The sequence below is a fragment of the Rana temporaria genome, chromosome 5 (assembly GCF_905171775.1).
Source record: "Rana temporaria chromosome 5, aRanTem1.1, whole genome shotgun sequence".
Taxonomy (NCBI): Eukaryota; Metazoa; Chordata; class Amphibia; order Anura; family Ranidae; genus Rana; species Rana temporaria.
In genome coordinates, this window is record NC_053493.1 from 69,616,362 (window position 1) to 69,643,357 (window position 26,996).

The window sequence follows — 26,996 nt, forward strand, 5'->3', positions numbered from 1 at the left end:
GTCTGTTATTACCCCTCAAACTGACGTGGATTCAAATAGACAGTTCATCCGACTGTAGGTCAAACAAATACCATAGATCTGAAAATAAATGTTAGTGAACGAGCTCTGAATGGAACACATATGAAGTGAATGGACGTCTCTCAACAAAAGGTCATAATGTATCCAGGAAGATGCAAAGTAAGGCAGAGCGTCAGCAGCAGACCGTGAGCAAAAAGCAATAACATGCAAGCATATGGTATAGAGAAACAGATAAGCATGCAGATAAAACACATATCTGGGTGCTGTTTTTGCTGCTTACAGATTTTCAGTTTCAATCGATCCAATCCCAAGCATTACACAACCCCGCTACATAACACAGGGAAAGGACCAGATTTTATCTCTCTGCCTCACTCCAAGTGTTTCTTTAGTCTAAATCAGGGCTCGATAAAATCCGGGCGCCAGGTCGCAATTGCGAAAATAAATTGTGACCTGGCGCCCGCCCCCGCCTGTAATTGAGGCCGTGGCTTTGCGGCCTCAATTACCGGCCACGGCGGGGGAAGTAGGGGCACACGGAGGCACAGGATCCTGTGTCTCCGTCCGCCCCCACCGCCGCGCGATCGCGGCGGGCCCGCGACGGATGGTAATTTAGGCCACAGCTTTGCAGCCTTGTGAAGGCCCAAGCTTCCTTCTGTGACCTGCGCCATCTGGTGGTGGCCGTTAGCATTACAAGTAAAACTTCAATTCTAATGTGTGTTTTTTTACTGTTTTCACTGCCTTCTCCTTCCCTCTAATTAGAACCCCCAAACATTATGTATATTTTTTTATTCTAACACCCTAGAGAAGAAAATGATGATCGTTGCAATACTTTCTGTCACACCGTATTTGCGCAGCGGTCTTACAAGCGCGATTTTTTTGGGGAAAAAATACACTTTTTTTTATAAAAAATTAAGACAACAGTAAAGTTATCCCAATTTTTTTTTACATTGTGAAAGATAATGTTACGCCGAGTAAATTGATACCCAACATGTCACGCTTCAAAATTGCGTCCGCTCGTGGAATGCCGATAAACTTTTACGCTTTAAAATCTCCATAGGCGACATTTAAAAAATTAAATTAAAAGTTGCATGTTTTGAGTTACAGAGGAGGTCTAGAGCTAGAATTATTGCTCTCGCTCTAACGATCGCAGCGACACCTCACATGTGTGGTTTGAAAACCGTTTACATATGAGGGCGCTACTCACGTATGTGTTCGCTTCTGCGTGCGAGCTTGGCGGGACGGGGCGCGTTTTCTGGCTCCTAACTTTTTTAGCTGGCTCTTAGATTCCAAGCAAATTTGTCAAACCCTGGTTTAAATATAAAATCACATATTAATTTCCACATTGTATTTCAATTGTTTCAAGCCTACTAATAATCTGAATGACCCTGAAGTTTGCAAACTTACTTTGTGATGCTCCCTACACATTTGTGTTCTGTGACATGTATTCATTATGCCCTGTGAGTAGCCACAAGCAAAATTGTTTTTTTGATGGAACCTCCACTTTAACATGAGCACACACACGCAAATATGCAGGGCCGGATTTCAGACAAGGCCACGAGGCCAGGCCTAGGGGCGGCAGTGGGTGCAGGGGCGGCGCTGCCTGTGCGGGGACGTCACACCGCTTACAGCCGAACGCTGATCGGTCCTCGCTATGCTCTTTACGTCGCTTAGCAACTTTCCTGAAGGTTCCCAAGCGTTCCCGCACCCGAGCCACGAGGCTTCCAGTCCGAGAGAGCGCTGTCCAATCAGGATCAATGGGTTGGTCAATTACGTCAATAGGAAAGGAGAAGCTTTGTGAGCGTTCCAGACGGAGCTGTTAGTCAGACAACAGCTCTGCCAATCAGTGCCGTGAGGGGGCGGGCTAAGCAGAAGCTTCACGACTGTTCCAGATGGAGATGTCAGTCAAACAGCTCGGCCAATCAGTACTGTGAAGGGGGCGGGCTGGGGGGAAGCTTCAAGACTGTTTCAGATGGAGATGTCAGTCAGGCAATTAAAATTACATTTTTATTTTTTTTACCTAATTTCTATTAGAGAGCGATCTTCTCCGCCGCTTCCGGGTATGGTCTTCGGGACTGGGCGTTCCTTCTTGATTGACAGTCTTCCGACAGGCTTCCGACGGTCGCATCTATCGCGTCACGAGTAGCCGAAAGAAGCCGAACGTCGGTGCGGCTCTATACGGCGCCTGCGCACCGACGTTCGGCTACTTTTGGAAAATCATGACGCGATAGATGCGACCGCCGGAAGCCTGTCGGAAGACTGTCAATCAAGAAGGAACGCCCAGTCCCGCAGCCCATACCTGGAAGCGGCGGAGAAGATGTATCTCTAAAACGGTAAGTACGGCTTTTTTTATTTAAAAAAAACTACCCGATTCCCCTTGACAAAATGAGCATGAATCTAATCTTAAAAATTGTCATTTCCGGGTGAACCTCCACTTTAACTCCATGCCCCACTGCTAGGGGGTATGTGTGAACTCCCTTCCAGCATCAGGATTCTGGTATGCAATCTTTTGTTATACTTGTTACAGTACACACAAGGCGATTTCCAACAGGCCAAATGGCTTTATTAACCAGGCAGTAAAAATCCATAAATGTATGATATAAAAAAACAATGGTGCACCTTACAACAAAAGGTATGAAATGTATTTTCTGGTTTAGTTGTGTTACACACACCAGTAGGAGTCAGTGAATGTTTTCCCCTCCTTTCCCCCTGCTCTCTCTTTAGGAAACTAATAATGCTATACGATTCTCCTGGATTTTGGAGACTCGGTACCGGCCGGCCATAGGTTCTCTGGACACCAAACTTGGCACACATGTAGCCACAGTTCTTCTCTACAAGTGTGAAAAGTTTGCTGCCTGGGTGACCTATGGCCGGGAACCACCGATTTTTCAAAGTCGGGCACCCCTTCTATATACTCCCATGTTAAACGTAAGTCTAGTCATGGACACAGTGAGGCATGGACACAGTGAGGCATGGGCACAGTGAGGCATGGGCACAGTGAGGCATGGACACAGTGAGGCATGGACACAGTGAGGCATGGACACAGTGAGGCATGCACATGGGCACAGTGAGGCAAAGTGAGGCACAGTGAGGCATGCAGATGGACACCCCAGGCTTATACTCGAGTCAATACGTTTTACCAGTTTTTGGTGGTAAAATAAAATTCGGGTCGGCTTATACTCGAGTATATACGGTACTTAGTAAAAAGAAACTATCAAAAATATAAACTTAAAATATTATTTTTTATCAAAATTGACCCCAATATACAGTACAGACCAAAAGTTTGGACACACCTTCTCATTCAAAAAGTTTTCTTTATTTTCATGACTATGAAAATTGTAGATTCACACTGAAGGCATCAAAACTATGAAGTAACACATGTGAAATTTATACATAACAAAAAAGTGTGAAACAACTGAAAATATATTTCATATTCTAGGTTCTTCAAAGTAGCCACCTTTTGCAGCAGACACATCTCTAGAACTGTTAAGAGGAGACTGTGTGAATCAGGCCTTCATGGTAGAATATCTGCTAGGAAACCACTGCTAAAGAAAGGCAACAAGCAGAAGAGGCTTGTTTGGGCTAAAGAACACAATGAATGGACATTAGACCAGTGGAAATCTGTGCTTTGGTCTGATGAGTCCAAACTTGAGATCTTTGGTTCCAACCCCCGTGTCTTTGTGCGACGCAGAAAAGGTGAACGGATGGACTCTACATGCCTGGTTCCCACCGTGAAGCATGGAGGAGGAGGTGTGATGGTGTGGGGGTGCTTTGCTGGTGACACTGTTGGGGATTTATTCAAAATTGAAGGCATACTGAACCAGCATGGCTACCACAGCATCTTGCAGCGGCATGCTATTCCATCCGGTTTGCGTTTAGTTGGACCATCATTTATTTTTCAACAGGACAATGACCCCAAACACACCTCCAGGCTGTGTAAGGGCTATTTGACCAAGAAGGAGAGTGATGGGGTGCTGCGCCAGGTGACTACCTCTTGAAGCTCATCAAGAGAATGCCAAGAGTGTGCCAAGCAGTAATCAAAGCAAAAGGTGGCTGCTTTGAAGAACCTAGAATATGAAATATATTTTCAGTTGTTTCACACTTTCATAGTTTTGATGCCTTCAGTGTGAATCTACAATTTTCATAGTCATGAAAATAAAGAAAACTCTTTGAATGAGAAGGTGTGTCCAAACTTTTGGTCTGTACTGTAGTTTATCTTAAAATGACAGCAGGAAAAATACCCAAAAGTCTAACCATTGTAGAATTAATACTCCAGTCAGCTGTTTAACACTCTATTGTTCACTCTACTGTAAAAATTCAATGTTCAGCAGAATTATATTTGAGAACAAATTAATAATATTCCTTATCTTTATATTTGTTGACAGGATGTTTGGGAGTATGGGATAATGTAACATGCTGGGACCAAGCTAAATTTGGAGAAACCGTCACGCAGTCTTGCCCTTTAGTGCTACGACATTTCTTCAGCAAAAATGGTAAGTGACGCACACTGTGACATTATAGAAAGAGTCACAAATCCTTACTCATATTGACTTTAAACCTAGCTCAGAACTGCACAGCTCCATACATAATACATAAGCATTATTTTATCATCTATTGGTCTAAAATGACAGATACTGAGAAAGGCAGTGTTAGGATAAAAATAGACTAATGAATACTTCTGAAAACAGAAAATGAATAGATCTGACACATTGGTTCACCATTTTGACTAACTGATCAGCCTAATTATATTGTTGTTCTTTGAATACATTTCGGGATAGGTTGCATTATAAACGGATGAATTTATTTTTCAAATGGATTTTGCTGTTAACAACAGATTTCGTTTTGTCATACTTTTCATTGTCGGAGAGGGAGTGAATAACAACTGCCACTGATTTTAAAAGCCAGTCCCAGATAATGACAGTGACAGCAACAACAACACTTTATATATCTGTAGAGTCGGGATATTAATATCTGTGAGGTTTCATTGGTGTATGCCTTCTCATGCCGACACCACGGTTTTCTCTTATCTCTGAAAAACAGAGGGGAAGTCTTCTTTATAGAGTAACCGACAGCAATAAAATCTGATATATTGTACGTATTAACCCTTCCTTAACCTAATCAAAAGTAAAAAAAAAAAAGACCAGTGCTGCACTTTGTTATCTCATGGGTGGGATCTTTTTTTCTGATTACACTGGACTCCGCTTGCCCAGAACCCCTCTCTGAACTTCTGCATTGGTTTTATTCTGTGTTTTGGCTTTGAGGCACAATCTTTGCATCTCCTGATGCTGATCTTCAAGCTGACATTGGCTATCTTTCCAAACCATACCACATACAGTGTAAACCCAGATGGGGGGTTTGCTAAAACTGGAGCAGACATAATCTGGAGGAGCTGTGCGTTGCATCTTTTAAAGCTTAAAGTGATTGTAAAGGTAAAAAAAAATAATAACAAACATGGTATACTTACCTGCTCTGTGCAATGGTTTGGCACAGATAAGCCCCAATCCTCCTCTTCTCAGGTCCCCTGCCGGCACTCCTGGCTCCTCCACCCTACTTAGTGCCAGCATAGCAAGCTGCTTGCTATGGGGGCACTCATGAACGCTCACTCCCGAGCCGCTCTCTGTGTTTCCATTGAAACACACAGTGCTGCTCAGCCCTACCCCCTGCTCCCCCCTCACTAGCTGTGATTGACAAAAACATTGGCTTCCACTGCTGTGTCTGAGCCAGTGAGAAGAGAGGGGGAGACAGCAGCGACGCTGCTCTCATGCACAGTGCTAGATTGACATCAGGCTCAGTTAAGTAAAATCCATAGAACACATTAAACTTTAGAACCACTTTAACTGAACAGGCTGAAGCTAGAAGTTTGTTGGGTACTTTGAACAGCTGCTTCAAATTCTGTCTGCCTCAGTTTTAAGAAATTCTCCCCTGAGCGAAAACATCTAGGTTTTTATTTGGCTTTTAATGCACTACGTTAGCACATTGGGGCACCCAAGTGCCAGGTCACCTGTAAGGCCCCGTACACACGACCAAACATGTCTGCTGAAACTGGTCCGCGGACCAGTTTCAGCAGACATGTTCGGTCGTGTGTACGGCCGACCGGACAGGTTTCCAGCGGACATTTGTCCAGCCGACCGTTTTCCAGCGGACAAAAATTTCTTAGCATGCTAAGAAACATGTCCGCTGGATGCCTGTCCGTCGGACATGTTCGGTCGTCTGTACAGACTCATCGTACATGTCCGCTCGTCCGCCATCCCTCGCATGCGTCGAAGTGATTAGACGCATGCGTGGAAGCATTGACCTTCCAGGGCCGCACACGTCGCGGCGTAATCGTCGCGGCGATGGCGCGGCCACGTCACCGCGTATCGTGTACGCGCGGATTTCTGTCTGATGGTGTGTACAACCATCAGACAGAAATCTCCGGCGGACCTTTTTCAGTGGACAGTCCGTCCGTGTGTACGAGGCCTAAAACAAAAATAACAGATAGGTGGTTGCTAAACGGGAACTTTGGTGGTTATTGACTTGCAGTTAAGCTGGCCATCCATGGTTCGAATCTTGGCTAGTTCGGCAGAGACCAGCTGAGATTCAAAACATCTATAGGCAGGCTAAATATACCAAAGTCGATCCATCAATTGACTTGGGTGCGACCAGCATGTTGGATTTTCGGGATGCAATTATTGCCAGTGGCTGTAGCCTCCAGCAATAATCATTGTGTTCTCCCGGCAGGGACAGCTCACACTTCTGGGAGAACACAATCGCTCCACCAGAGGGATACCCCCATCAACACTGACAAGAGGAATCAATCGATTTTCTTTCCTTGCATGACAATCGAATCATCTATGGCTTGGCTAAAGCCTCGTACACACGCTCGGTTTACTCGGCAAGAACCAGCAAGAAAACTGCTGTAAGAGCTTTCTTGCAAGTATACCGAGCGTGTGTACAAGGATTTTAGGTTTCTCGACAAGAAAACTTCCCAGAATCTAGACGAGAAAAATAGAGAACATGTTCTCTATTTTTCTCGTCGTGAGATTCTCTGCAGTTTTCCTGCCGAGAAACCCGAGAGTGTGTATATTTACCTGTTGCCGTGGAAACCTGTGCATGCTCGAAATGACTTTGACGCATGCGCGCTAGCTTCCTAGGCATAGGTAGGGTGCAGCAAGATGGCGGCGACGGCATCGAATGTGACGAGCACATGCTCGTCGTACGCAATGACGTCACCTCGTTCTTGCCTTTCAAGAGAACCGCGGTTCTTTTGAAAGGAGAGTCTGTACACTCGGGCGGCAAGAGATTCTTGCTAAGAAAACGTTGTTTTCGTTAGTACAGTGTCTCCCAACGGAGCTGTCATTTTTTTTGTGCAACCCGCTGGGTTGCACAAGACTGTGGTGTGTATCCGGCTTAAAGCAGAACTCCAGAGTTTTTACCACACCTGTTGAATTTCAGTGCTCTGTGTGTAAGGCAACTGCCACTGGGCAGTAAATCTCCCATACATATAATATAATAATATAATATAATACACTGGGAAACCAAACGTTTCTCAATAAAGGTCTAAATCTACTTTAACCACTTCCCGACCGCCGCATGTAGATATACGTCGGCAGAATGGCACGGACAGGCACATCAATGTACCTGTATGTGCCTGCCTAGACGTGGGTCGGGGTCGGGACCCCCCCCCCCCCGCTACATGCGGCGGTCGGATTCCCTCGGGGAGCGATCCGGGATGACGGCACGGCTATTCGTTTATAGCCGCTCCGTCGCGATCGCTCCCCGGAGCTGAAGAACGGGGAGAGCCGTATGTAAACACGGCTTCCCCCGTGCTTCACTATGGCGCTGCATCGATCGAGTCATCCCTTTTATAGGGAGACTCGATCGATGACGTCAGTCCTACAGCCACACCCCCCTACAGTTGTCAGTTGTAAACACACACTAGGTTAACACTAAATCCTACAGCACCCCCTGTGGTTAACTCCCAAACTGCAACTGTCATTTTCACAATAAACAATGCAATTTAAATGCATTTTTTGCTGTGAAAATGACAATGGTCCCAAAAATGTGTCAAAATTGTCCGAAGTGTCCGCCATAATGTCGCAGTCACGAAAAAAAATCGCTGATCGCCGCCATTAGTAGTAAAAAAAAAAAAATTAATAAAAATGCAATAAAACTATCCCCTATTTTGTAAACGCTATAAATTTTGCGCAAACCAATCGATAAACGCTTATTGCGATTTTTTTTACCAAAAATAGGTAGAAGAATACGTATCGGCCTAAACTGAGGGGAAAAAAATGTTATATATGTTTTTGGGGGATATTTATTATAGCAAAAAGTAAAAAATATTAATTTTTTTTCAAAATTGTCGCTCTATTTTTGTTTATAGCGCAAAAAATAAAAACCGCAGAGGTGATCAAATATCACCAAAAGAAAGCTCTATTTGTGGGAAAAAAAGGACGCCAATTTTGTTTGGGAGCCACATCGCACGACCGCGCAATTGTCTGTTAAAGCGAGGCAGTGCCGAATTGTAAAAACCCCTTGGGTCATGTAGCAGCATATTGGTCCGGTCCTTAAGTGGTTAAAGTATGGAAAACTGCTCAGATAACAGGTTGAGGGCCGCCATCAGGGGGGTATAGGCATTACACCTGTAAGGGGCGGAATGGTCCCCAGGGGCCCAGCTGGCCCCCCTCCCGTTTTTAAAAAAAATGTATTTAATTTTTTTTTGCATTACACCTGTAAGGGGCCCGATGGTCCCCAGGGCCCCTTACAGGCCCGGCTGGCCCCCCTCACATTTTTTTTTAATTAAACAAAAATGTATTTATTTATTTTTTGCATTACACCTGTGAGGGGCCTAATGGTCCCCATGGCCCCTTACAGGCCCGGCCTGCTCCCCTCAGGTTTTTTTGTTTTGCATTACACCTGTAAGGGGCCCAATGGTCCACTTATTATCTCGCGTCAGGAGAGAAGAGATTGCACAGGATTATTTTTCACCAGCCCCCCCCCCAGTTCTCTGCTCCAGGGGAGCCCTGCCTAAAGCTGTGTAAGGGGCCCCAAAATTTGTGATGGCTGCCCTGTTGATACGGATGAAGCAGGAAGGCGTTGGGTAGCCTTGCTCAGTTTTCATATGATCTGCATCTATCCACTCTATCCTAAACTAGACAAAACTCCAGTTTAAAATGACCTATCCTAAGATTTGTCCCAGAGAAGCCGTGCTTATATTGCTAGGAATTTAATGGTGGAGCATTAAAACTTGATTTGTTTGTGGAATGTGAATAGCCTATGCCAACACTGTGGTCCTCTCTGTGTAAGACATAATTAAAATGTACATTTTTATTTTCCTGCAGGAAATATAAGCAGAACCTGCACAACGATAGGTTGGACTGATCCATTTCCAGATATTGTTGATGCATGTGGGCACAATGAAAATATAACACGAGATCCTGAGGTAATGTCAGGTTCAGTTATTTATTTTGAATGTTCAAAAAGTGTTTGTTGAAAATGCGGTGATGGAGCTAGACTGCAGGTATGCTTAACCGAGGCTTCATGTCTGAATGGACACAGGGAGCTGTGACTCGGCTCGGTGCTCCCGTAGCAAGCTGCTTGCTGTGTGGGCACTCAACAGGAGGGAGGGGCCAGGAGAGCCAAAGAGGGATCTGAAAAGGAGGATCGGGGCTGTTCTATGCAAATCTACTACACAGAGCAGGTAAGTATAACATGTTTGTTATTTTTATGGGAAAAAAAAAAATTTGACTTTACGATCACTTTAACTACTACTCCACGTCATACGGTGGAACGATGAGCCTATTGTTCTGAGCGGACGTCATATAGGGGGTGCCCGCCACGTCACTGGGAACCCAATGCGTGTGCCCGGCGGCTGCAATGTCTGCCGGGCACCCGCATTTGCCCAGTAACTGAGCAGGGAGAGGAGACCGATGGTGTGTCCCTTGTACATAGGGACACCAATCGGTCACCTCCCCAGTCAGTCCCCTCCCCCCACAGCAAGAATCACTGCCTAGGGAACACATTAATCCCTTGATCGCCCCCTGGTGTTAACACCCTTCCCTGCCAGTTACATTTATACAGTAATCAGTGCATATTTATAGCACTGTATAAATGTGAATGGTCCCAAAATAGTGTCAAAAGTGTCCGATGTGTCCGTCACAATATCGCAGTCACAATAAAAATCGCAGATCGCCGGCATTACTAGTAAAAACAAAAAATGCTATAAATCTATCCCCTATTTTGTAGACGCTATAACTTTAGCACAAATCAATCAATAAACGCTTATTGCAATTTCTTTACTAAAAATACGTAGAAGAATACATATCGGCCAAAACTGAGGAAACATTTGTTTTAATAGATTTTTAGGGAATATTTATTATAGCAAAAAATATTGGGCCAGATTCACAAAAGAGATACGACGGCGTATCTCCTGATACGCCGTCGTATCTCTGAGATACGATTGTCGTATCTATGCGCCTGATTAATAGAATCAGGTTACGCATAGATAGCCCTAAGATTCGACAGGTGTAACTGTGTTACACCGTCGGATCTTAGGCTGCAATTCTAGGCCGGCCGCTAGGTGGCGATTCCATTGCGGTCGGCGTAGAATATGCAAATGACTAGTTACGCCGATTCACGAACGTCCGCTTTGCCGGTCGATCTAAATTTATGTTGTTTCCATAGAGATGCGTCGCGTAAAACTAAGCATACCCTCTAGGTGGTCTAACCAATGTTAAGTATGGCCGTCGTTCCCGCGTTGAATTTTTAAATTTCACGTCGTTTGCGTAAGTCGTCCGTTAATGGCGCTGGACGCCATTTACGTTAACGTCGAAACCAATGACGTCCTTGCGACGTCATTTAGCGCAATGCACGTCGGGAAATTTTAGGGATGGAGCATGCGCAGTACGTTCGGCACGGGAAAGCGCCTAATTTAAATGGTCCCGCCCCATTTGAATTAGGCGGGCTTGCGCCGGGCGGATTTACGCTACGCCGCCGCAAGTTTACAGGTAAGTGCTTTGTGAATCAAGCACTTACACTGTAAACTTGCGGTGGTGTAACGTAAATGGGATATGTTACGCCGCCGCAGCGTAACACAATTGTATGTGAATCTGGCCCATTGCTTTTATTTCAAAATTGTCGCTCTCCTTTTGTTTATAGCACAAAAAATAAAAACCGCAGAGGTAATCAAATACCATCAAAAGAATGCTCTATTTGTGGGGAAAAAAGGACTTCAATTTGGTTTGGGAACCACGTCGCACGACCGCGCAATTGTCATTCAAAATGCGACAGCGCTGAAAACTAAAAATTGGTCTGGGCAGGAAGGGGGTGAAAATGCCCTGTATGGAAGTGGTTAAAGAAGAAAAAAAAATGAAATTGAGTTTTAGTCAGGGGCACGTGATTGGCAAGGGTCTTATCGGAGATTAGTAGATTCAGACAGAGAGAAAATTATGCTGTAGTCAAATTTTAATATGTCTTTACCTTATCTCTGCGTTGCTTTTGACCTCACAGTTAAATGTAACATTTTAATTACATTTTTTTTGAATTTTTATATAAATAAATAAGGTTTAGTGCATAATAAATATTATATTGAATTACCTAATCAAAACAAATGATGAAGTGTCCCTATAAACCGTTCAATCACATGAAATGATGAAGACAATTTAGAAAATGCAATGTCATAATCTGGGGAGATTTGCATTATAAATGCTCTGTGAGAGGATGTGAATTGCTTAAAGGATTTGAAGAGTAAAGTAAGCATCGATCTAGAAGTTTCTTAGCTTGGTCATTTATAAGGAAATAGTGCAAGATAATTTCATTTAAGCTTTTATATTTTTAGATGTTTAATTTAACTGGTTATGAACCCAAGTCTTGCAGCCGGAAAATTAGATCAAAGTGTTTCTCATTTCAACAAGTAGGAAGAAGAGATGATATAATTTGCCCGGTTTAAGATTTGACCCAGATTTGGATTTTTTGGTAAAGACAGTTATCCAGAAATGTTTCATTTGTGCTTCAAGTTTTAAAAATTTCCCGCCACGTTCATTATGGAGAGACAGAGGGCTTCCCAATGCTGTATTACTGCCTTGCCAGCCTTCCTTTAGTCTCCCCAGATCAGACTGGGAAGATCACCCCATCAGATTCAATGAAATCATTGCAGGAACATTTGCGTGACAGTATATGAATGCACACAGCGAACATATCGCAATGCTGCTCAGTCTTCACCACATTGCTTGCTCATTATTGCTCATTATTTTTTGTTATTTATCCCCATCAGACCCCAGTACATCAGCATTGCTTCTCAAAGCCTACAATACTTTTTAATTTGTATTATTTTGTTGTCAACATGCAAAGTCCATACGCAATTATCTTTATAATTGTCACACGAATCACATTGGTACTGCTACATTGTGATACAAAAGCAAATCTAAAACAGTACATTTTTTATGTATAAACAAGCAAAACGCTGACATTTTCATAAGTTAAAATCCCAAAGTGGAACTTTATTCATAAAATTAAAGGGTTGTAAAGGTTTTTTTTTCTAAATACAGTAATACTAGTAGGTTCCTTTAAGCTAGTACATTGTTGGTTTGCGTACCTTTTCCATCGATTTCCCTTCTAAGGCCCAGATCCACAAAGAACTTACGCCGGCGTATCTATTGATACGCCGCTTAAGTTCTAAGATGCCCCGTCGTATCTTTGTTTTGTATCCACAAAACAAGATACGACTGAATGTGGGCTTGATCCGACTGACGTACGTCTTAGTACGCCGTTGGATCTTAGGTGCATATTTTCGCTGGCCGCTAGGTGGCGCTTCCGTTGATTTCCGCGTAGAGTATGCAAATTAGAGTATGCAAGATAGCTTTTAACCCCCGCTAATGGCTGAATAAAGGGTTAAAAGTGCCCACAAAGTGCCGCTACCAAGGCGCTTTGCAGGCGCTTCTCATTGATTTCAATGGGAAGGGGCACTTTAGGAGCGGTGTATCCACTGCTCCAAAGAAGCTGCTTGCAGGACTTTTTTTGACGCCCTGCCAGCGCAGCGCCTCAGTGTGACAGCACTCAGGCTTTTACATTGGGATTGCAGATGAGGCTTCTTTCAGGCACTTTACAGTCGCTTTTTTTAACGCTAAAGCGCCTGAAAAATGCCCCAGTGTGAAAGGGGTCTCAGTGTGGAAGCGCTCAGGCTATCACATTGGGATTGCAGATGAGGCTTTTTTCAGGCGCTTTACAGGTGTTATTTTTAGCGCTAAATCGCCTTAAAAATGCCCCAGTGTGGAAGGGGTCCAAGTCACTCTCAAAAACGTACATGCATACATTAAAGAATTTGCAACATTATTGGGTTACGAGGTCAACAATTCAAAATCAGAAGCATTACCTATCAATCTACAGCCTCAAACACTTTCAACGCTACAATTAGCATTTTCTAGGCATTTTCTAAAATCATCTGCATATCCAATATCTAGGAATTAAGCCAATGCACTTGTCCCACAGTTAATAAGAGGCCAATAATTCCAATCTGCTTGGAGAAATCATGGAAATTTTACAAAACTGGACCCCCCATCACATTTCATGGTTTGGAAAAATTGCATCTATTAAGATTACAATTCTGCTAAAATGACTATACTACTTTCAGACACTGCTGGTGAAAATTCTCGCGAAAAAACTCCAACAGGATCTCCTTTCGTTCACATGAGGATACTGTAAGCGCCACAGGATGGCACAGACTGTCCTTACAGCTCTTAAAGAGGAACTGCAGTCTGCTCACATAATTTGTAATAAAAACATCTTTGCCATTCTGAAGCTTCCCTCCAACCACTTTGCATATTTTTTTATATATACTGTGATTCTGTACTTGCCAAATATGCTGCAGAAATTTCCCTCCACTGAGTCTGGCATGCAACTATTTTAACTTTGGGCAGCTGAAGCTGCTGCCTGTTCACTTCCTGGATTTACACAGACACACAAAGGCACACCTCCAGCTCTGCAGCTCTCATTGGCCCTTGTATGACTCACCCCCTCCCCTCACTTCCTGGCAAACTGTCACTAGAGTGAGAGAAATTAACAAGTAAAAGGCGCAATGCTCAGGTACCCCAATATGACTATATACAATCCATAATAGAAGATTTAATAGATGGAAAGATTTAAAAAAATTACTAAAAGTTCTGCTTTAAATTCCTGGACATGAAAAAATACTGTGACATGGTACATCTCAAATCAATATTACTCTGGTCTACCCTATGCTCTAGGTATCTCACTTATACATTGCAACTCTTTGCTTTGGGGTCTGGCTCACTAAAGGCATTTGGAAAACTTGTCAGGCAAAATTTGCTTCAATATTGGCTTCCTCCCCATGACATCTTTCCTCTCCCTGATAGTCTCACATGTTGTATGGTATTACCATGGAAACTCAAAACTCAGTTTATTTCCCAGATATTGGATATGCAGATGGTTCCAGAAAAAAAAAACGAAAAGCCAATTATAGTTTTAAAAGCGTTTGAGGCTGTAGGTTGATAGGTAATGCTAGTTCTGATTTTGAATTGTTGACCTTGTAACCCAATATTGCTGCAAATTCTATAAAGCATGCAAGACTAGTAAGTTTGTGAGGTTGACTAAAGCATGTGTAAACTTCAGAAGTATGTTGTCGACAAAGAGAGACAGTTTGAAGGAGCATTATGTATAGTGACTCCTCTTATGTCTGGAGTGTTGCAAATTATGGCATCAAAGGATTTAATACAGAGAATAAAAAGTAGAGGGGAAAGAAGGCATCCCTGATGTGTGATGTTTTTTTATTAGAAATGGATTTGGTAAGGGGACGTTTCACTTAGGGCAATGGTGTTGACAAGGTGTAGCTCAAATCAATATTACTCTTGTCCACCTTATGCTCTTCTAATAAATGATCAGAGATTGAAAAAACTGTGGATCTCACCTATGCATTGCAACTCTTTGCTTTGGGGTCTGGCTCACTAAAGGCATTTGGAAAACTTGTCAGGAAACATTTTCTTTAACTTCGACCTCCTCCCCATGACATCTTTCCTCTACACACTGGCCATCCCTGATAGTCTCACATGTCATATGGTATTACCATCCATGGAAACTCAAAACTCTTTTTTTTACATATTGACATTCTCATAGATGTTAAGGTGAAATCTTGTCTGCCCTTTACAACCCTACAGGAGCAGTACAAATTGTCTTCATTGGCTCTATTCAGCTACCTCCAAATAAAGCACTTTGCACAATCTATCACACCCAGACTAATTATCCCCCCTTCTCTTTGAAAATCAATACATTACGGGTGCAATGCGCAGGGGACTAATTTCATTTATATATCAACTATTCATGAACCCGCAGTAACTATATGACTAAAAGGGAAACAAATTCTAAATAAATAATATCCAGCAGAAGAATGGAGTGCAATCTGTGTAGCGGACCATAAAACCTCAATTTGCACTGTCTACAAGGAATTTTAAGATCTTTTTCCATAGGTAATACACCCCTGCTATATGCTTAATCCTACAATCAGCAATTAGTCTTGGAGATGTCAAAGATAAAATTGCATTTAGGAAGTCAAACTGATGGTAGTGTTTACACCAAAATGGAATAATACTCTTGCAATATTCGAGCGGGTGTGGGAGGGGGTCCTGGGTCCGCATAGACACGAGTGCACGTAGGTCTGCTGGTCTGCAAGTGCCCGTATGTCCGTTGGTCTGCGAGTGCACGCTGGTCTGTGAGTGCACGTAGGTCCGTTGGTCTGCGAGTGCAAGTAGGTCCGTTGGTCTTTGAGTGCACGTAGGTCCGCTGGTCTGTAAATGCACGCTGGTCTGTGAGTGCACGTAGGTCCGCTGGTCTGCAAGTGCACGCTGGTCTGCAAGTGCAGAAAGGTCCGTTGGTCTGCAAGTGCACATCGGTCCATTGGTCTGTGAGTGCATGTAGGTCTGCGAGTGCACGTATTAGTTATGAAGGAAGGTTTGCGAGCACTGCACTGAGCATTAATCAGAGAAGCAGCCAAAAGGTCAATGGTAACTCTGGAGGAGCTGCAGAGATCCTCGGGTGGGAGAATCTGTCCACAGGACGACTTTTAGTTGTGCATTCCACAAATCTGGCCTTTATGGAAGAGTGGCCAGAAGAAAGACGCTGTTGAAAGAAATCCATAAGAAGTCCCGTTTTCAGTTTGCGAGAAGCCATGTGGGGACAAACATGTGGAAGAGGGTACTCCGGTTAGACTTGCAAAAGACTTGAGACTGGGGCGGACAACGACCCTAAACATACAGCCAGAGATGCTATGGAATGGTTTAGATAAAAGCATATTCATGTGTTAGAATGGCCAAGTCAAAGTCCAGACCTAAATCCAATTAAGAATCTGACAGAGCTTAAGCTATTTTGCAAAGATGAATGGGGAAAAATTTCACTCTCTTGATGTGCAAAGCTGGTAGAGACATACCCAAAAAGACTTGCAGCTGTAATTGCAGATAAAAGGTGGTTCTACAAAGTATTGACTCAGGGGGGATGAATACAAATGCACGCCACACTTTTCACATACTTTTTGAAATCCATTTGTCATTTTCGTTCCACTTCACAATTATGTGCCACTATCATAAAAAAATCCCAAAAAATAAATTTACGTTTTTGGTTGTAACATGACATAATGTGGAAAATTTTAAGGGGTATGAATACTTTTTCAAGGCACTGTAAATGCTGTATTTCTGAAATCAGTGTATCGAAAGTTGGCAGAATTCGGGAAACCAGTCACTTCACAATCTATCCCCTGAGACACCAGCTTAACTAAAGCTTCACTCCAGCTTGAGTATAACTTCTGGCATTCCAGGCAGGACATCTCCAAACCTTGACCAGGCCTAACCTTCAAACACAAGGCCCTCCCTAGGCAGCAGACCTAGGAGGTTAGCAGCACTGTCAACACTCCTCCACTGGCCTAAGCCTGGGGTAAAGACATCTCCTCACAGTTAACCCAAATATTTTATATCCTTTTCCAGCTTGCACCAGCGGTAGTAAAACTCCTAGCGGTGAACCCCTAGTGAGAAGGGCAGAAATATGTATAGTCCAGCTATTGTCATTCCCCTTTCTAAAACCAGAGACATGCGCTGATAACTGTCAGGAGTAAGCAAAAAAGGTGGAGTTAGGCTCCGTGAGATGTTCAAAGCTTGGGATAAGTCTTAGCTTTTTACAGCCAGACTGTACTAAATTTGATGAAACACTCCTGCCTAGGGCAGAGTAATTACACAAGTAAAACCATATAAAAATATATTAATGTCCCTTTTGTGACATCTGCTAATATCAGGGTGTCTTATGATGTTATGACTTGTGTGAATCTTTAGTTATGACAGAAGATACAGTCAGAAAAATTCACGATCTAGCTCTATGTGCCCAATGTTTCGCAGTAAAGAGAACAACTGATTTTTATGTGGCGACCTAAAGTGACAAATACGCCTCTCTCTCTAGGCTCTCCGCCAGGAATTTTTAAAATGTTGACCGGCGTGTCTCCTGCTCTCAAACAAAATAGAGGTGACCTTCTCTTTCCAATACAAAGATCTCATTTTTTACTCATGCCTCTGGAAACGAGCTGTTCTCACCATAAGTTATAATAGTTTTATGCTTCCTTTGTAAGCATTTTCCTTCGTTCCTCCTAAAAAGATAAAAAGCATTTGTTATAAGTACACCTGTCACATTACACAGCCTTAAATAATAATTTACCTCCAAGCTGTTTTCTTTTCTTTAGATTTCATTTAAAGTGGAAGTGTAGGCACACAACTAAGTACACATGTCATGTACATAGTGAATGATGAGAGGGCTTCTTTTGTCCTGTCCAACATCCCTGGTAGTGGTAATAGGGAATGTAAAGGCACAGAGTGATATGAGTGTTGCAGGCAGTAGAGGATCTGTACAGTTGTCAGGTGCGTAGACCAGTAGAAAGGAAACATATGTAAGAACACTGTGCTACCTGAATGGGCAACAGGAATGTAGCCAAGACACAAGCCAAGGTGGGTAGCAATTAGGTCATAGGGCACCAAATTTGAAAACAGGAACAGTTGGAGATGCAAACTAAAGTTGGAAAGTCTATGGGAATGCAGAACCCACAAGCAGAAGATCAGAAGGAGGTGTACTGCATATCAAATGGTTAAAAGTCAAATTATGAATGATCACAGAAGCACCTCAAACTGATGTCAAACTGATGGCATTGACACAAGGGAGGGCACTGATATAAGGGGGACTCTAGTATAAGAGGCGACACTGATGTAAGGGGGGGCTCTCATGCAAGGAAGGCACTATTGTAAGGGGGCACACTGATGTAGGGAAGGGCTCTGATATGAGGGGGAGCTCTAAAGTAAGGTGGGACACTGATGTAAGGAGGCATTGATGTAAGAGGGGAAATTGATGTAAGAGGGGAAATTGATGTTAGGGGGCACACTGATGTAAAGGCGGGGGGCACTGACGTAAAATATGATTCTGATGATTTGAGGGCCTTTGTTGTTAAGGGGGATTTTAAAGTAATGGGGACACTGATGTAAGGGGGGCACTGATGTTAGATGGGATTATAAAGTAATTAGGGACTTTAAAGCAAGGGGCACACTGATGTAAGGGGGGAATTGATGTATATGCATAATAATATTGTAAAAAAAAACAATTGTAAAAAATAATAAAAAAATAATAAAAATGAAAAACTACTGACACCGTCCAGTGCCCTACTAAAATGTCCTCTTCAAAGTGTGGGGGGGGGGGGAGCTAAGTCTTTGCCCCGGGTAAAAGAATGTCTAGCTTTGCCACTGTCTGGAATAGTTCCTCTCCCGCTGTGCTCTACAAGATAACATAACACTCACTGATCTGTGACAATAAGCTCTCAGTTTCTGTTTGTGATAGGTAGCCAGCAGGGTGGGCACTCAACCGCTGAGACAGCCAATCACATCGAACGTGATCGGGAAGATGCCTCTGCCTTGTGTTGTCTACATTCAATTTATGGGCCCCTGAGAGTTGTCAGCAAGAGTTTAAGCTGATCAAACTAACATACAAATGTATTAAAAAAAAATCTGTAAAGTTTACAGTTACAAAATGATTGTTGAAAGAGTACTTTTGTGGGATTACTGAGATACAAGACAGCTGGAAAATATTTATAGTAGGAAAAGCACCTTCATTTAAAGCAGACTTTGCAGTCATATGCAAGGTCTGATCAGGGCCATTCTTCCACCCATCTTCATCCTCATCATAAAAATTACTAAATAAGGACAAAAATTGACCTGTATGGAAAACAGTTAAGCTGGCCATAGAGGGTTCAGACAGTGGGTTGAGGGAAAAAAGTACCACATTTTCCTATCCACACAAACAAGGTGGATGGAGTACATGTACAGCTTGCAAGAACCAATTCTTCTGACAGTGGACTTTACTGGCACACGTGGAATCCAATTCTGTGTGAGACAGAATCCAATCCATCAAGGTCCATAAAGACACTGATGAGGCAGTTTGGGGAACTTGACTGGCATGCACAGAGTCTTGTCCCCAACCCAATAAAACATCTTTGGAATGAGTGGAGACTGCAAGGCAGGCCTTCTCGTCCAACATCGGTGCCTGACCTCACAAATGCCCTTCTGGAAGAATGGTCAAACATTCCGATAGACACACTCCTAAACCTTGTGGACAGCCAGAAGAGTTGAAGCTGTTATACAGTATCTTACAAAAGTGAGTACACCCCTCACATTTTTGAAAATATTTTACTATATCTTTTCATGTGACATCACTGAAGAAATGACACTTTGCTACAATGTAAAGTAGTGAGTGTACAGATTGTATAACAGTGTAAATCTGCTGTCCCCTCAAAATAACTCGACACACAGCCATTAAAGTCTAAACCGCTGGCAACAAAAGTAAATATAAAACTAGTAGAATCAATAAACGTGAACAGGTGTTCAAACTGATAAAAACAGCGCTAATATGTGGATAATCATCCAAATAAATAAATACATAAATAAAGTGGTGAAAACCTGAAAGATACTGATGGTGTGAAGGGTGATCTATAGCTGGTATAAGTGCACCTGGCACCAGATATTGCACCAATATTGTGGATGGGTCCCAATCAATCAATGGGATGTGTGCTTACCACAAAAAAAGCAAACCTTCAGATCAAACTGGTAAGTGACTGTGAATGATAAAAGCCAATACAAACGAGTTCACCGCTTCTCACTGGCGTCCTCCCGTCCACAGGGGCCGCGCTGGTGCTGCGGATGCGATGGTAAGTTGTGTCCTGGATACGATTGGATAGCCGTGGAATATAAATATATAAAGTAAATATACCCCTAAGTAAAAATGTCCAAATTGGGTCCAAGGTGTCAATAGTTTTGTGTGATCACCATTATTTTCCAGCTCTGCCTTAACCCTCTTGGGCATGGAGTTCACCAGAGCTTCACAGGCTGCAGTGGCGAGGCCTGTTCTGAGTGGAGTCTGTCATGTTAAACCGCTGAATGGTCTTGGCCACCGTGCTGCAGCTCATTTTCAGGATCTTGGCAATCTTCTTACATCCTAGGCCATCTTTATGTAGAGCAACAATTATTTTTTTCAGATTCTCAGAGAGTTCTTTGCCATGAGGTGCCATGTTGAACTTTTTCAGTGACCAGTATGAGAGAGTGAGAGCGATTTTGTGATATACTGTATCTGCAAAGGGTGGGCCACCTCAATTTTGAACCCTACAGACTAAGACTGGGATGCCATTAAAGTTAATGTGAGTGTAAAGGCAGGCACCCCAATACTTTTGGTAATATGATGTACTTCAGCTATGCCACGTAGTATATAATGATGTCATGGTAGAAATCCATGTGGTATAGTCTCGCTGGCCCATGGGAGAACAACCAGCCCTGAGATAGATTATCTTGCCCTTTGGAACCAATAGTTGTTTGCCTATCATGTGATGCATTAGGTTTAGTACTTTTAAATACTGACTCAAAACAATTGTAAGGGGTTAGCTCGGTAGCGGGTGTGTGACCCCTTGGATGGGTTCACTACACACTGAATTTATACAGACAGGCTGTCGAAGACGGTTGAAAACAAAGATTTTGGTTTATTCTTCCATCTTGCTGGAAACACGTGCAAGCATCCAAACAGCATAAACAAAATCAAATATAAAATAAACCCTGGCCACTTGGGGCATCTATTTTCACCACACAGGAACCTATCTATGAAGTCTGGCACAGCCTAGTCATACAGCAGAAAAACAATAGTCTTTTGATTTTTATCACACAGAAAAATCAATTTCCTCCTCACCTCCTCAGAAGACTTTCTGGCACTGCTCTCCTTACTCACAAAGACTCAGGATGCAGCAAATCAGTGGTAATCCTCTGGATTACTTATAGAGGCCTTAATTGCCTCATTCTGAACAGTTGAAGTTTTTCAATGGCCTTAGACCATTTCTGGCTACTTTTCAGCCAACGCCTTATAGCAATTTATGTATTGTCTAAACAAGGCAGAAATGTATGTCCCGTCTGTGACAACACCCACAGATTTACCTGACTTCCTGTCACACAATATTAAGATCAGGAATTTCAACTTTGTTGCTGAATCTTTGTACTAGGTCAGTGACTCCCAGGCAACAAGCAGTTTATAGCAACTTTGTTGAAAACAAATTTACCAGTAAGAAACAAATTGTAACCAAGATTGTAAACTTTCGACTCTTCAGCTGCCAAAAGCCATCCCTTTTGTAGAGGAAACACCAAGGCCCCTTTCACACGTGCGGACCGTATGTCCGCTTTTTCATCCATCCGTTTGCGGATGAAAAAGGGACATACATTGGTCCCTATGTAATTGCGGGTGTCAGCGGATGGACATCAGCTGACACCCGTAATCGTCCACCTCCGCAAACATCCGATTTTGCAGATGGAAGAAAGTCCTATTTTTTCTTCCGTCTGCAGAGCGGATCGGATAAACACGGACATACGGTCCGTGTTCATCCGATCCCCCCATAGGGGAGAGCGGAGAAAAGACAGGGCGGTCCCTGCACAGTGTGCAGAGACCGCCCTGTCATCCGCTGGCTCAGCGGGGATATACGGAACGATCCCCGCTGAGCTTACGGACATACGGAGGCGGATTATTACTGATCCGCCCCGTGTGAAAGGGGCCCAAGGGTGGTTTGTTATGAAGCTGACACATCTATAATCTGCTGTGCTCAGTGGTTCACCCCGTTGACCCCTTCAACATTACTGCATCCTGTATTAATGTAGTGTTGGTGGAAGCAACCAAAGCACACAGCAGGGAACACAGGAGATCAACATTACCAGAAATGTCAGTTTCACAAGAGACTTTAGCAGATTTTTCTTCTTGAAGTGGCATTTGGTGGCATGGATGAGGTGCGAATTTACAATCTTCTTTACAAGTTAGCTTTCATTTGAAAATGTATTTTAGCTACAGAGTCACTGTAAGAAGAAGTGGCAGTCAACATGGTACCCCCAGTACAGGTTTTATTTTTTTTTTTTTTTTTATTAAATATGTTTATTAAGTTTTCATATTTATATAGGTACAAACATCTTCATGAAGGCATTACACATATTGCGATGTCATAAGAAACTTATTAAATAATAAACAACATAAATGCATGGAATAAATCATAACATGCAAAGTTAATCACCTCTATAAATAAAAGTAATGGAGGGGTGAGGAAGGGGAGAGAAAAAAGGGGGGGGGAACTAAAGTCCACAAAGGGAGGGAATGTAATATAAAAGTTCAGGCTTTGATAGATGTAGCAGAGCTTGCCTGGGTTTAGTAGACTAGGTGGATAAAGATTAATAGTCTCCTTACCACTGTGAAAAGACCAATAAATAAGAGGATGTGACACAAATTCAGGGTGTCATCAGCATATGATATTCTGTAGTACTCGTAAAATGCTTCCAGCATGACCACATTTCCTGATAGTCCTTGGAGGATTCATTTGATAGGTGTATTAGTTCTTCCATGTTGGCAATATGATTGATCCTGCGGAACCAATCTGAAATAGTCGGCGGGGAGGATTGTTTCCATTTTATGGGTATACATAGTCTCGCCGCGTTAACAAGGTGTATGACTATGGTGTTTTTGTAGGTTGAATGGGAGAGAGTAGAATGGTGTAACAAATATTGTCCCGGAGTGAAGTCTGGAGAGAAGGAAGTTATGTGTGTTATCAGCCTGTGGACTTCCGACCAAAATTTAGACAAAGCGGTGCAATTCCACCAAACGTGTAACAAAGTACCTTGTTCAATTCCACACCTCCAACACATGGGTGAAGTATCAGGGTTGTATTTATGGATGGTTGAAGGAGTTTTATACCACCTTGAGTAAATCTTGTATCCATTTTCTTGAGTTAATACATTTAGCGTGCCCTTATGTATTCTCTTGAAAATGGTAGCCCACTCTTCATTGGTTACAGATATACTTAATTCCCTTTCCCAAAATATACTGGCACTGTCCTTTTGGATATCAAAATTCGAGTTGAGAAGAGTGTACATCAAGGAAATCAAGTGTTTCTGGGGGGAACCCCTGAGGCATACAGATTCAAACAACGTCTTAGTTCTACACCACCCTCCCATAGGATTGATTTTCTGGAGAAATCTAATGACCTTGTTAAAGCTACAATTAGACAAATTGCATTCAGGATTGTTGGATCCGAATATATCATATGTAAGTGGATTTTGGTGCGAAAAGAAGTCTGATGCCCTAAGCGTTACCGCTGTAGAGTTGCCTAGCTGAGTACTATTATAGTCTGGAAGAGATAGCTCAAGATTATGGGTAATTGGAGTGATCGGTCCGTATACAGATGATAAATCTAACGTCTTGCATAAGTGTCTGAAGATCTTTAGTGACGAACCCGTCACCGGATGTGCCTTAGTACTGTTCGGGATTTTTCTGACAATAGTCCATGGCAGGTGTTTGATAGGTACATTCGCAGGTACAGACTTCTCCTCTAATTCTATCCAGTCTTTAGAAAGAGCGTGTACATGCCAATCAACTATCCTGGATAGGTGGCAAGCCCAATAGTACTTGCGTAGGTCTGGGACTCCTATTCCACCCATAAGCTTTGGTGTCACTAATTTGTCCCATTTAATTCTCGGTTGTTTACCACCCCAGATAAATTTCATGCTAATTTTCCTAAAAGATTCAAAAAATGGACCCGGGATGGTTATGGGAAGGGTCTGGAAGAGGTATAAGAACCTAGGGAGAATGTTCATTTTAATTACGTTTGCTCTACCGAACCATGAGAACATGTTCTTATCCCACCTTAACATGTCGGATCGAATTGTATTTAATAAAGGTACAAAGTTTTTGGCATACAAGTCCTTAATATTGGGAGTCAGTTTGATTCCTAGATAAGAAAGATTTTCGTCCTCCCATGTAAAGGGGAAGTTCAGCTTACATAGTTCCACCGTGGCAGTGGGTAGTGAGATATTGAGAGCTCTGGACTTGGCAAAATTAATTTTCAGATTGGAAATATCATTAAACATAGAAAAATCATTAAGTAGATTAGGGATCGTGATTAAGGGGTTGGTCAGAAACAGTAGCACATCGTCGGCAAATGCTGCCAATTTGTATTGTTTGTTTCCTATGTTGATACCCACTATATCTTGGTTTGCACGTATTCTGCAAAGGAGGGGTTCCATTATTAGAATGAAAATTATTGGTGACAATGGGCATCCCTGGCGTGTTCCATTCGCCACGGAGAAAGCTTCCGACAGGCAACCGTTGACTTTGATTTTAGCTGTTGGGGATGAGTAAAGAAGGTTTATGAATTGCAACATGCGCTCTTGGAGGCCTAAAGATTCCAATGCAGCATGCATGTAATCCCAAGCAATTCTGTCGAAAGCTTTCTCCGCGTCGAGGGAAAGTAGGAATCCGGGAGATTTCGTTTCACTAAGCCAATTCTGAATGCACAGGGCCTTGATGGTGTTGTCCCTGGCTTCTCTTCCTGGTGTAAAGCCCACTTGGTCTAATGATATCAGGTTGTTTAGAAGGGGTAAGAGACGGTTCGCTAGAATTTTGGCATACAACTTGATATCCACATTCAGGAGAGAGATAGGCCTATAGTTGGTTACTAGGGGCCATATTCTTAAACAAGTTACGTAGGCGTATCAACAGATACGCCTACGTAAGTCCCTTTCCTATGTTTAAGTGTATTCTCAAAATGAGATACACTTAAACATGCCTAAGATACACCAGCCTGCGCCGTTGTATCTTAGGCTGCAATATTTACGCTGACCGCTAGGTGGCGGTCAGCGTAGAATATGCAAATGACTACTCACGCCGATTCTCGAACGTACGCTTGCCCGCCGTAGTGTTTTAACGTCGTTTCCGTAAGCGATACGCGGCGTAAAGATAAAGATGCCCCCTAGGTGGCGTACTCAATGTTAAGTATGGCCGTCGATCCCGCGTCGAAATTTCAAAATTGAACGTCGTTTACGTAAGTCGTCCGTGAATGGCGCTGGACGCCATTTACGTTACAGTCAAAACAAATGACGTCCGTGAGACGTCATTTAGCGCGATGCAAGTCGGGTAATTTACCCGACGGAGCATGCGCATTACGATCGGCGCGGGAGCGCGCCTAATTTAAATGATCCACGCCCCCTGCCTGGATCATTTGAATTAGGATGGCTTACACGGGTGGACTTTACGCGATGCCGCCGCAAGTTCACAGGTAAGTGGTTTGGGAATCCGGCACTTGCCACTTAAACTTGCGGCGGCGTAACGTAAAGTACATACGTTCCGCCGCCTGAAATGTATCAGAATATGGCCCTAGGTTCTTATCTTTGTTAGGTTTGGGTATCATCACTATGTGAGCCTCGAGAAGGTCTCTAGACGACGTCCATTGAGCAGGGGGAGAGTTAAAAGTAGATATAAAGTGGGGGAGTAGAGAGTCCTTGAAAATTTTATAGTAATTGACTGTGAAACCGTCTGGACCTGGGCTCTTACCCATATTAAGTTGGTTAAGAGCTGTAAGGGCCTCTGAGATTACTAATGGTTTATCTAAGTCCCTTGCTGCCTCTGGATTAATTGATTTAGGGCAATATGAGTCGAGGAAGTCAGTAAGCATTTTTTTCCTCAATTGCGGGTTTATAATCGAGCCTGCAGATCCTAAGTTGTATAAATTAGAATAATATAACTGAAATTGTTTAGCAATGTCAGATGAGCGTGTAAATTTGTTGCCTTTCGAGTCGACAATAGAGTGGATATTGTCAAATTTTTTGCTTGAAGCATTTAAGGTATTGGCCAGTAATCTACCTGTTTTATTGCCGTATTCGTAGAAGAACTTCTGCGAATAAATTTTGTTGCGTTTAATTTTCCTATCTAATATTTCAAGCAATTCTTTTCTAGTGTTGAATAATTCGGTGAATACAACTGAATCGAGAGATTGTTTATGGGTTTTTTCCAAAGCCTCTATCCTATTTGTGAGATTCTTTATGAGTTCCCTTCTATCCTTATTGCGTTTTGCCATTATGGAGATCAGTTCTCCTCTGACCACACACTTATGAGCAAGCCATATTGTCGGAGGGTTCACATCATTTGTTGAATTCTCTTTAAAATAATTAGAATGTAAAGATTTTATCTTCAGGACCGTGTTCGCGTCGCTGAGTAGCGAATTGTCTAATCTCCAAGATTTTCCCAGAGAGGGCTTGTCCCCAATTGTTATACTCATAGAAATGGGATTGTGATCCGAAAGGATCATAGGATCAATGGAAGCATCATCTAGTAGTTCTAGATCCCCTTGGGAAATAAAAAAATAATCCAACCTGGAGTAAGTATTATGTGGGGGTGAGTAATATGTGAAATCTCTTGAAGACGGATTTAATGTTCTCCAGGAGTCGTGTAAGGAAAAGCGATGCAATAATCCCTTAACTATATTTAGTGTTCGATATGGGGTTTTGGAAGATCCAGATGATGTATCAATAACTGGATTTAGGGCCAGGTTGAAATCACCTCCCATTATCACCGTACCACTAGCGAATGCCTCAAGGGACTCCACCATCGCTTTATAAAAAGAGGCGTGGAGTCTATTG

At 42.8% G+C, this 26,996-nt stretch overlaps 1 protein-coding gene across 1 annotated transcript in view; it reads left to right on the forward strand.

Moving 5' to 3' along the window:
* VIPR2 (vasoactive intestinal peptide receptor 2) overlaps nucleotides 1–26,996 on the forward strand; it is a 141,017-nt gene that overhangs the window by 67,702 nt on the left and 46,319 nt on the right. Inside the window, exons 3-4 of the mRNA XM_040352690.1 lie at nucleotides 4,398–4,505; nucleotides 9,336–9,436. Of these exons, the coding sequence (XP_040208624.1) occupies nucleotides 4,398–4,505; nucleotides 9,336–9,436 (209 nt within the window). The remainder of the gene's footprint in view (nucleotides 1–4,397; nucleotides 4,506–9,335; nucleotides 9,437–26,996) is intronic.